Source organism: Argopecten irradians, chromosome 13 (genome assembly GCF_041381155.1).
Source record: "Argopecten irradians isolate NY chromosome 13, Ai_NY, whole genome shotgun sequence".
Taxonomy (NCBI): Eukaryota; Metazoa; Mollusca; class Bivalvia; order Pectinida; family Pectinidae; genus Argopecten; species Argopecten irradians.
Genome location: NC_091146.1, coordinates 19546392 through 19559089, shown reverse-complemented (window position 1 = coordinate 19559089; position 12698 = coordinate 19546392). Strand labels below are relative to the sequence as shown.

Below are 12698 nucleotides of genomic sequence, written 5' to 3'. Positions count from 1 at the left end.
TACATCAAAGGACTAAATTACCTGTTCTGTTCTGTTGCCTTAAGTTTTTTTAGATACTCCACAGTGGGTATAACGTCAATTATATTAACCCCTGAAGTATCGAGGATGGAAAATAATCTTAATAAATCATGTACTTTATTACATGTTTTATTTTATTAGAAATTGTTGATTTATGAACCTGAATAGGTGGTGGGTCATTTTTAGAATGACAATATCATGTCATAAAAAACCCTAGATTCCGCAGGTTTAGCTTTCCAGGCAAAAATACCAAAAATAATCATCACGATTCTTTCACAAGCATGTAGTTACATCGGTTGCAGTAGACAACACACTATGCACTGTGCTTACAAACATCTTTAATCTGCTCGCTACAGCTTGACTATGACGCAAATATTTTGCGGAAACGTCTGTTTGCTCTAAGGATAACAGAAAATAAGCTGGCCCATTCAATAATCAGTGCCACAAACCAACCTATAACGATGATTGGCTGAGAACTGTAAAACGTAAATATTTCGCATAATCTTTACAAGGAAAACCTATTTGAGAAGTTGGGGTATGATATTTGCAGGTACTTATGACATTAACTATGGGAACTATTTTCAGTTCAATTATGTTTTATCACCAAATATCCAAAAAACCCATTGACATATGTACGTTAATAGTTTAATTCTTACTATCGAGGCTATCTTTATTGTCTTCCACTTTTGGTTTCAAAGCGCCCTTTAATTCGTATCTTATACTAGTTATATCAAAACAACACGTAAGATTAAATAGGTATTAATGTGTTTATTATATACAAATATATAACTAAACCTGATAGCCATCGTTTCAATTTGTCAGTTCACTATAATATAAAGTTTACATCTTAACGATCACTATTGTATATTGATAACATCAAATCAGAACCACTTTTTGTTAGTTAAAAACAAATAAACATAATATGAGTTAAATTTTGTATTATCCAATCACATAACGAGCACTAACACCGAGTTGAAGGCCTATTAAGTTATTTTAGTTACATAATTCCTTGTGTGATGGCATGCTATAATCGCGTTTTAACGCAAAAACATACTTAAATGTAACAGTGTTTCTACAAAGTATACAATTAAATGACATGTTTCAAAAATCGTTTTTGAGATACACTTTATTGTGACTGTGTCGCATCCATGGAAGTAAGTTTAGTTTGATGGGAGCCAGTGACTGATCCCCGTGTAAAGCACGTGGTTTGACACCCATGGACGCATTCTAAATATAGATAATACATAATCAAACGGAAAATAAACAATGTTACCACCCACTAGATGTAATGATAGACTGATGGCACTTTACGTCCTTGGTCAAGTCCGAGTCGAGGACACAACCTCACGTGTATCGATTTACGTACTTTATATAGGGGTTGATATGCGCGTTGAAATACGGATAGAAAGAAAGACAATGGTGGTCGACGACAATTGAATGTTTTTAAAACTATTCTTGAAATATCTTTTTTTTAAATCTCAGTTAAAATCGCTATAACTTACAATGCTAGCGCCAATACCTTACAGAATCGTAACCGCAGAAAAGTCCGTTTATGAATGAAAACTCTCATATTCAAGCTCATGTCGATCACACACAATTACACTGTTATATTGTCAGAAATACAACCTTGCTCATTATCACCCCCTCCCAACCCCTCATGTAAACACTGTTCCTCAATTTACACTTTAGTACACTAAGGTATACGACTGAATTTACATTTTAAATCTAAAAAATAAAATAAATTCGATGTTTAATTCCTAAAACTAATTTTTACTTTTGGACTGCTGAACTACTCTTAGACTACAAAATGTTATGACATCATAATCAATATATTATATTGATAATTTTTTTAGCGTTGATGATTCAATTTGCTTGATTTTGCCAGTTAACCATTAGTATAATTCGTTTAGTGAATTAATGAAAACACAGTAAATATGCCTGAATGGTAATCATACAAATATATTATATATTCAATATAGGTCGGCTACCAAATACATAAACCAATTTGGCCTGTATCTCTAGACTACATCATTGATTCGATAACCCCTTTAAAACCTATACACATACTTGTTAAGTATTCACAAGAATATAGCATCACATAATCAATATAAAAACACAAAAGAGAAATTAAAACATTTATGCACAAATGGTAACATATATAAACAAGTAGAACTTATGTTTGGGGTTACAAATTCCCGTCACAAAACAAACTAGACTGTCTGATTGATAATTAAATAAGGAATGATGGCAGCGAAAGTGTTCAGTTTACACGGCACTTGCGCACATCACGTTCACAAAACAGAAAGCGTTTTAGTGACGACCCAGTTTCCGATAACAACACTGTTTTAACACTTTTAATTTCATTACAGTGATATAATGGTAAAGACGATTGTGTTATTTCTACTTTGAGGAGTATTTTTGCCGTACGAAATGTATAGGGCAGTTATAGGATAGCTAAAATGCTAACCGGATACAAGCTGAAACCGAACCGTGAACCCGTTATCTGGTTACCCGTTCTAGCACTAATTTTAGGCAATTTACATACTATGAGAAAATGGCAACGAGGACGAGGGTGATTTAAAGTTGCGTAAAAGAAACTACTGTACTGATATAATATTAAGTGCACACAAGATAAAATGGAATGCTGTGGGTAGATAAATTATTCATTTGCTGAAAAGACTTTAAGCTAAGTGACCCTTCTCGTGGTAATTTAATGCTTTGTAAGCAGTCTCCAATGTCAACAAGTTCCACCTTTGATATAGCACTGCGCTCTGGCCCTACACCAGATATCTACCTGTCATAATGTCAAAGTCTGGTGTCAGGGCCAGAGTATCTTGGGCTAGTCATCCACATTCATTTCAGATATCCTGCATTTTCGTATTTAAACACAATGACCCCTCAAATACAGGATTTTATATATTACTGAAATGCAGGACCATCCCACATATTACCCAACTTAGTGGTTTTCCCCCTACCTGTTCAAGCACCTGCGATCTATAGCTAGCTGCAATAACGTTAACGTAGCTCTGAACGACGGAGGAAGATTATACACGTACATGCAATTAAAGATTTCTGGCAGATGGTCGTCGTCAGATACCCTGCCAGGAACAGTGTGGCAGGGTATAATTATTCGTTCTACCATAGGAGTTTGACCTTCTGTCAATAATATATAGAATAAATACATAAAAACACCCATGTATTATTCCGTTATTGACAGAACGTCAAACTCCTGTTATTCTACACAGGAGCTCGCATGGTGTTTAAACAGTGACATTAATCCTTCTTACATAAAATCCTTGCTGGTACGTAAAAATTTGTTGCTTACTAATTATATCAAAGTTTTGTACTTACGTATGACAATAGATATTTGCAGACTAAACTGGCTATCAATACAACATCATCAGACATTCATCACCCACCGACTAAAACTAAATCCGGATGTGATGAAATGGCTACTAATATTAGAAACTGCTCGGATAATGGGTTACTCTTCAATTCCCGGAAAATGTTAATAAAAATAACTACAAACAAATCAACCGATGTCTATCTTCAGCAAAAATGTCAAATTGGTATAACGATTATTTAAAATAAAACAAACACAAGAACTTATTCATATGTACCCGTGAACAATACAGTAAAGTTTTGAGAGCGAGTAAGAGAGATCGGATGACAGACCTAGACAGACTACATATATCAGTATATATCTTTCTGTACTACAGTACCCAAAGAGTGATTTCGGACTTAATCGGGGCGGGGGCTAAACCATGTAGCCCGCCCCGAGCCCGAGCTTTAAAACCCGACCCCTGAAAAGTGATAAAGGTCGATTTATGAAATTCACATTAATTTCATGAAATATGAACTATATGTATAGATAAAAAATACCTCAAAGATTCTTTGTGCCAAAAATTGTTTTAATACGTGCTATTTTGGAGAGAAAAAGGAAAATAACCAAAGCTCGGGCTCGGGGCGGGCTACATGGTTTAGCCCCCACCCTTTATATTCGAGCGACCTCGCCCGGAACACGCTGTGGATCCGCGCGCGCAAGCAACATCGCTCCCGCGGCGGTCCCGCTCCGCAAGCATAGGGATCTGAGAATTAGTTATAGATTATATAATCATGGACCCATCAGAGTGCCCTAACACCATTTTTAGACGTTTTAGAGGTCTAGATAAAAAAAACGATAAAAATCATTATACACGGTACTACAAGTATATACGAGAAGGGTGGAAAGCTCACAGACTCCAAATTTCTAACCCGCCTACATGCAACTTTAGGGACTATAAAAACACATTTCTAGTTCATCGTCATAAAAACGGCTACTACCGTTGGAAAGAGCGATAATTTTACTTTCAAAATCATCCTACACATCTGTACAAAGTGCCGTCATTAAGACGATATGAGCCCCATTATGACAAACATCTTGAACATCAGCTAATCAAGATTCATACTGGCGTTGTGACCGATTAATTGGCCGGTGTAACGTTGAAAATGGACCTCCGTTGAAAATTTACCTCGGGTCATTTTTCAACGTTGAAAACTGACCTCGAATGCTGTCGAAAATTGAACATGCCATTGAAAATTGACAGCTTCGAGGGTCAATTCTCAACGGCAGATCTGTTGAAAAATGACCGTTGAAAAATGACCGTGGCAAACTCTATACAGATAGATGGTCTGTTGAAAAATGACCGTAATATTTTATTTATCAGTTGTTAAAGACAATAGGAATGGGGCAACATGCAACATGCCTATATAATATACACGCCTTCTCCCTAAATATTAACAGTACGATTCATTCATGTAAATATATCATAGATTTTCAGAGAAATATCTTTCATCATTAAATTGTTCTTACCTTTTCTTAAAAGCAAAATGAATAAATTTACCAGCATTTTAATTTGTAATTCTTTAACGTTTTTAACGCTTAACAATTTACTAAAAAACTAGTTTTCTGTAATAATATTTCTTAATGTAGATTTGGCGTAAATCTACATGATATGGACATTATAGTTGAAAATGATATTCATCATCAAGTTCACTTGAATCACAACATGTACACAATCTATTTTCTCGTGAAATATTTTGTTTTCTTCAATTTTCAATATTTAAATTGTGTGACGAAAGTCTTGTTTTTGTTAAACATCTTTAACATAGGCTTTGTTTAATACAATTGTAAACAAAAATTGTCTACTTAATGTTTTTTATACCTCGTGTTGTATTATTTACATTATTGTTAATAACCTCTTGTCTATATACGTCATTAATTATATTCTCAGTAATGTTACATGTATAACAGTCAGTGTAACTTTCATTCCAGAGGTATCCTAATCCATTTTAACTAGTTCAGGTTTAATAAAATAATCCACTCATCATTATTTTTAATTATATTATCTAAACATTCTTTTGAAATACAATAAGAAGTATATTTTAGTTTTATCCTATACTCCAAAATTCTTATTTTTCTGGGTACAAAGATAACCTTCCTAATTCTAAATATACAAAATTATTACATGCTGTCCTTACGTCCTTACTTGACACTGACTGTTAATATGACGTGAAACAAAATAATCCAAACTAAGTAAGGCCTTAGTCCGATAACTCTTTACTTTTCTGCACTTATTTGCTTCATGATATCGTAAAATAAAATAAAAATGTACAGAAATGAATCTTGAAGTTTAAATAGTATGACCTTGAATTTTGACATTCTTTTTTATCCAAAATAAGATTAATACATCGAGTCGACTTTGGCGAGTCATTGGGAAAGCGTTGTCGAGATCTAGTTTGTAGCGTTGAGTTACGTAATGATAAATGAGTTCTTATGGGGTCCTTTTCAACGGGGTCCATTTTCAACGAATCGGTGTAAAAAGTGCGCTTAAAGTTCAGTTTTCAACGGCATTCGGGGTCATTTTTTCAAAGTTGAAAAATTACCCGAGGTCTATTTTCAACGGATGTCCATTTTCAACGTTACACCGGCTATAAAAAGTTTATCTTTTCGGGACGTTGTACATCTATATATGGATTTCGTCGTTACTATTCAAACATATACAAATGTGGACTATAAATATAGCCGGTCGTGTACACCGGAGATTAAAGTTTTAATTTCCAAATAAGGTGTTTGATATGCATGGATTTTTGCATAATTTATTTTCCAGTGATCTTCTATGAAAATATAGCAGTTATAATTAATAAGACTCTTTTTTTCTCGGATTAACGACATATGCTACCCTACCCCTTAATTTTAAGCTTCAAAATGCACCATTTTCAGCCATTTGCAAGATTTAACCCTCTATAGCAAAATTTCTGGTATTAAACTCTTGGAAATATTTTGCATATAAACAGGGAAATGGTTGTTTTTTCAAAACCACACATGTTAATGCTTAACATTTTAATTACCAAAATATTAGTTAAGAATTACAGCAAAAAATTTGCTTGATACAGCCAGAAATGCTCGTGCAGTGATGATTTAAGTGAAAACAATTTAAGCAAAAAATGGTAAAACCATGGCTCTACTCAAAGCGAAAAAAGACACAATTTCAAAATGGCCGCCAAATGGGCCATTCCTTAAAATCCTCGTATAAAAAAATCTATTAACAGGAGGCCCAAGAGGCCTTGACGGTCACCTGAGTGCTGATATAGAAAAGAGCATTGCAAAGTTGGTTCAAATCTAGTGTATTATGTTACCAAACCTAATGCTTAAAATTCCAATTTGCTTTGCCAACGTTAAACAACAAAACCAAACTAGAAGTCAGTCAGTGTCAGTGATTTTATAAATTTCACTTTTTAATCTATTAAGATTTTTTGGTTCAATCAAACCTGTGAATTCAGAAGACGATTTTTGAAATTTTAACCATTTTGACCAATTTTGGCCCCGCCCCTCAGGCCCCTGGTGGTCAGTCGTTGAAAAATTGTTAATATGGTTCAATGGCCATCTCATACTGATAATTCTGACAACATTTGACTTATTTCCTATTACAAATGACCAAATAATGCTCAAAAATGTGTTTTCCCTATATAAACTATAGGGGCGAACGTGAGACCCCAAGGTCATATAATTCACAATTTATGTAAAAGACCTCAAGACCTTTCAATCTATGAAGAGTATTTGATTCTGCAATTTCTGGAATTTCAGAAGAAGATTTTTGAAGTTTTAGCCTATTTGGCACCTTTTGGCCCAACCTCTCAGGCTCCTGGGGGTGAGTCGTGGAAAAATTATTTAAAGTATTCAATGGCCATCTCATACTGATCATTCTGACAACATTTGACTTATTTCCTATTACAAATGACCAAATAATGCTCAAAAATGTGTTTTCCATATATAAACTATAGTAAACTTGACCCCCTCCCCAGGGGGGAACGTGAGACCCCATGGTCATACATGTATAATTCACAATTTTTGTAAAGGACCTCAAGACCTTTCAATCTATGAAGAGTATTTGATTCTGCAATTTCTGGAATTTCAGAAGAAGATTTTTGAAGTTTTAGCCTATTTGACCCTTTTTGGCCCCATCCCTTAGGCCCTTGGTGGTCAGTCGTTGAATAATTGTTAAAAGAATTCAATAGCCATCTCATACTGATCATTCTGACAACATTTGACTTATTTCCTATTACAAATGACCAAATAATGCTCAAAAATGTCTTTTCGAAGATTTTTGAAGTTTTAGCCTATTTGAACCCTTTTGGCCCCACCCCTCGGGCCCCTGTAGGGCTGGGACCATAAAACTCACAATTTTGGTTGACCTTTGGCTATGGAATGGTTCTGCAAAATTTCAACAAATTTGGTTCTGCACTTTTAGAGAAGAAGTCGAAAAAGTAAATTGTTTATCGCCATACGACGCACGACGCATCGCCATACGACGCACGACGCACGACTGACGACAGACGACGACGGACAAAAGGTGATCAGAATAGGTCACCTGAGACTTTGTCTCAGGTGACCTAAAAATAGAAATTTAATTTGCTACAGATATTGATAGATTTTATTTGAAAATCTCATAACTTCTTTGATCTATGTCGAAACGAGACTTCAACGGGACTGAAACCTCAGAAGAATACATCCTTAACTTTAAGCATTCAACGTTATAGAATGCTTTAATTTGCTTCATGTAATTAAATTGTCTAAGTACGCCAACATTAGCTGGACATATCTTACGTTTGATGAAAATATTATTTCTATGAAGTGTTTTATACGATGCGAATTGTTTGACACTAAAATAGAAATAAAACAATTGACTGGATGTTGTTACTTGTCCTCGATATCTTTACTGTGCATATATATATATATCTTATATTTAACTGGAAAGACCTGAACAAGACCAGCGGGGAAACAAAATACGATGAACTTCGCAGGTTCGAGCCAAAACGGTAAATGTCTGTCATTACATTAATTTTTGAAGAAAAATAATTAAAGTGTCAGCGTCAGTTACAAAGGTCATCTTATGTATGCTGTTTATTATTTGAAGCTGGTCAGTTTCATTCTAATATAATAATCGACCTGAATACTACGTACCACCGGGGGAACAAAATACAATATATACAAAATACAATGTATACGACCAACTTCGAGCCAAAACGGTAAGTGCCTGTCATTATACTCAATTTTGAAGAAAAATAATTTAAGTGTTTACGATAATGTTTTCAGTCAATTTCAAAGTTAATCTAATTTCCTCGACTTCGCTCAGCGATACACAGGTCTACGATACATCGAAATGGACGAAATGACCATAAATGTTGAAAGTGGGTGCTTAAACAACTTCTACATCCCAAAAATACTTCGGTTATCATTGCCTTTACGATACCTTCTTTATTAATGCTGATAATCATTTTTCAGAGTGTACGCCGCCATCTTTACCATGAGGCCTGTTTATTGGAGAATAGTATATAGCGATATATATTTGTCATGTAAAGGAAAATTATTCTTAACTATCAAAGGATTAGTGCAACGATTTTTCAATTTGCAATTGTTCGCGCTAAAATGAAGCAAGTGCTCTTTTCAAGACGCAGCCACTCGGATTTATCAGAACATTTTATTTTATTTGAATGTCACATATCAAAATCACATAAAACATCACAGTACTATTTTAAAACAAAAATATTATGATAATGATATCCAACCAAACTGACTTATGAGACACTAATTTGAAGTAAAATGATTGTGGGAGGTAAGCATTAGGGATTCGTTAGCCTCAAGTTTATTTATGGCGGGGTCCTGCGGATTGGCTGGGGAGTTTTTGTAAAGTTTTTATTTTTAGTTTAACGTCCAATTAACAGCCAGGGTCATGTTAAGACGTGCCTTGTTTGTTGGCGGAAGAAAGCCGGAGTACCCGGAGAAAAACCACCGACCAGCGGTCAGTACCTGGCAACTACCCCACATATGATTCGAACCTGCATCCCAGAGGTGGAGGGATTGTGGTAATGTCAGGACATCTTAATCACTCAGCCACTGCGGCCCTGTTTTTGTACAGTAATTCATAAATGTTTTAAAATATATATAAGATTTATCTAATTTCAGTCATATATAATGGAACCAAACGTACACAACTTAAAATAATATGCATGGTGCATCTGAATGTATTTCATACTAAATGTATATATTGGATTATTCATTTTTTAAATTAATGCAGTGACGTTATGTATATTAATTATGTGTATTTCACAATTAAAAACCGGATTTCTAGTAGGAGAATGGTTTCGAGGCCTTATTTAATTACTATGCCTAGTCATTCATTTCTCTGTATACCTTGTTTAACAGTATCACCTTTTTTTCTCTCTGAGTTTTTGTCTTGTTGTTGGGGTCAGTGTTATTACTATACTGACCCTTCGGATGACCTTAAAAGAAACTAAAAAGGCCTTGTGACAAAGTTTTTGTTTATTTTATATTGATGTGATTGACGGATTATCTGAACAAAGTTAATTTTTTGGCATTGTTCCAAAATCCGAGTGTCATTTGATACAAGTCATTGGGAATGGAAAGGTATTTTATCACAATCGTCATCATTGTAAAACTTTTACCCTGTATGTTTCCTGGGGTGCATCTGCAGGTGAATCGACAATGCAAATCGATTACCACAGATATCACATCTGCTTGACTACCGTCCATGCTACACAGATAACTTTTTAAGGTTTTGTCTCCTGTATGTGTCCTTGTGTGTCTCTGTAGGTCACCTGTTTGACTAAACCCCTTACCACATACATCACATTTGTAAGGTTTCTCTCCTGTATGTGTCCTGATGTGTTTTTGCAGGGCACCTCTTTTACTACATGCCTTACCACATACATCACATATGTAAGGTTTCTCCCCTGTATGTGTCCTGAGGTGTGTCTGTAGGTGACATACTCGACTAAACTCCTTACCACAGATATCACATTTGTAAGGGTTCTCTCCTGTATGTATCCTGAGGTGTTTCTGTAGGGCACCTGTCTGACAAAACCCCTTACCACAAACATCGCATTTATAAGGTTTCTCTCCTGTATGTGTCCTGAGGTGTATCTGTAGGTTATCAGCTCGACCAAACTCCTTACTACAGACATCACATTTGTAAGGTTTCTCTCCTGTATGTGTCCTGAGGTGTGTTTTGAAGGTCACCTCTTTGACTAAACCCCTTACCACAGGCATAACATTTATAAGGTTTCTCTCCTGTGTGTGTCCTGAGGTGTACATGTATATCTGTAGGTCACTTGAGTGACTACATCCCTTACCACAGACATCACATTTGTAAGGGTTCTCTCCTGTATGTATCCTGAGGTGTGTCCTTAAGGAACCATTGTTACTATACCCCTTACCACAGACATCACATTTGTAAGGTTTCTCGCCTGTATGTGTCCTGAGGTGTGTCTGTAGGTGTTGTGTCCGATTAAACCCTTTACCACAGACATCACATTTGTAAGGTTTCTCTGCTGTATGTCTTCTGATATGTGCACATAGTTTTTGAGCCACACCAAACCTCTTACTACAAATATCACATTGGTATGGCTTCTGCTCGTTAACTGCCTCACTACACCCCTTACCACAGATATCATTTTTGTGAGGTTTCTCTCCTGTATCTATCTTGGGGTGTCTGTCTATGTTTTGTGATACTAGTACACCTTTTGTCACACATATTTTTGCTAGATTTTTTGCTCTGTATGTATTTGATGTTGCTCACTCATATTGCTTAGTCTTACATAACTGTCATCTGTGTCTCAGGGGAGAGAATTTTTCCTAAGTTTTAACCTCCTTGATCGGTATCCTTCCACTTTTTATTTCTGAAAAAAAAAGAGAAATGTACATGTAGTTTTATTATAAATATTAGGACTGGTTTTCACATACAGTATAGTTGCTTACAGTTGTGTGGGTTTTAATTTGGGATTTCAAATCATTTTTTTCAAATGGTAATTTTTTTATTAAATGTAGGTTTCGTCTAACCAAATAATTTTTTTTTTTGTAAAATCCGATAAACGGAAGAAAAGATGAAAAAACATATTAAAAAACCTCAATTTAATTTCTTTATGTGTGTGAGATTGAACAAATGTGTCTTGAATACAAAATTGAAGGAAATCCTTGATTTATTACGATGTCAGCCAGACAGAATAGTATGCAAATGAAGCTGCGATGGATTGTACATGTGTTGTCGAAGTTTTGCGCATACGCATTGTTACACACTAAAAGTAAACAAAATGGTTGAACAAAAACGTGCGAGAAATAAAAAAAAATATCTGAATTGGCAACAAAGAGAAGGAAATTAGAATCAAATCGGTATCACCCTAGGATATCTCTAGGGAAAGAAATTTAAAGATGGCATGTAGCAATAGAAGAAACAGAAGCCATATCTCAAGCTAAACTTGCCTGGATCTGTTGTTGTGTTGCGTGTGGTGCGTTAAATTTCTACACATACATGTATGCCAGCGCACATACAGCCGCAGACTAAAACATATATATGTTTGGTGTATTAAGCTAGCGAGCGTATGTAAGTAACATGAAGTGTCATAGATTATATGATATGTTTAAACAGTCCATCGCACTTCGATTTGTTGTTGTTTAATTAACTAAACATGCCATGGCAAACTGTCACTGCTATCTGACTTATTGTTGCACTCTTCCGTTTGTTGATGCGGCCTCGTTATGGAAAAAAATATTTCATGTTCTATGTAAAGCTTGACTTCGCTCTATTTTTAGAGGAGTATTTTCCTGGTCAAGCTAGACAACTGACCACCCATATTGTTCGCTGTATGTATTAAAAATGATCTGAAGATTATATCTATGTACAGGAGAAATTTCAATTTTGTAATCTTTATATTTCATTGGGCGAAACCTACCTGTAAAACAAGAAACAGATCTTGTTACAAAGTAGCTCAATATGGTCTCATTTTTACTATGTGATAGGCTGCGGTTGTAGTAACCACTGGAGCATTGGGGATGTACCACCACCATGTCATGACATAAGCATTCACTGACCATTTCGGCCAAGTGAGATGAAAGTACTGATATAAATGACGTTTTTTTCAATAAGTCTACATCTGGTTTTCACGCCAATCTGTAGCAATGGGTCTTAGAGGTCTTCTAGCCATTTTTTAATACATCATACTGAAAAAAATGTCAAAATTATCGCGCAATTTAAATATGGCACATTAAACTTTAAAAAGTTTCACATAATAAACTCAAATCTTCCAATTGCACCAGAATTAACGGAATTATTTTAAACATAAAA

The 12698-nt window shown here is 35.1% G+C and overlaps 1 protein-coding gene across 1 annotated transcript; it reads right to left on the bottom strand.

The window, feature by feature from the left end:
* Positions 1–1119: 1119 nt before the first annotated feature.
* LOC138305673 (zinc finger protein 227-like) lies at positions 1120–12448 on the bottom strand. The gene is made up of 3 exons (XM_069245965.1): positions 12307–12448; positions 10079–11097; positions 1120–1245 (listed from the first exon to the last, which is right to left on the bottom strand). Exons 1-3 carry the CDS (start codon positions 12446–12448, stop codon positions 1120–1122), a joined length of 1287 nt encoding a protein of 428 aa, XP_069102066.1.
* Between the last annotated feature and the right edge of the window lie 250 nt (positions 12449–12698).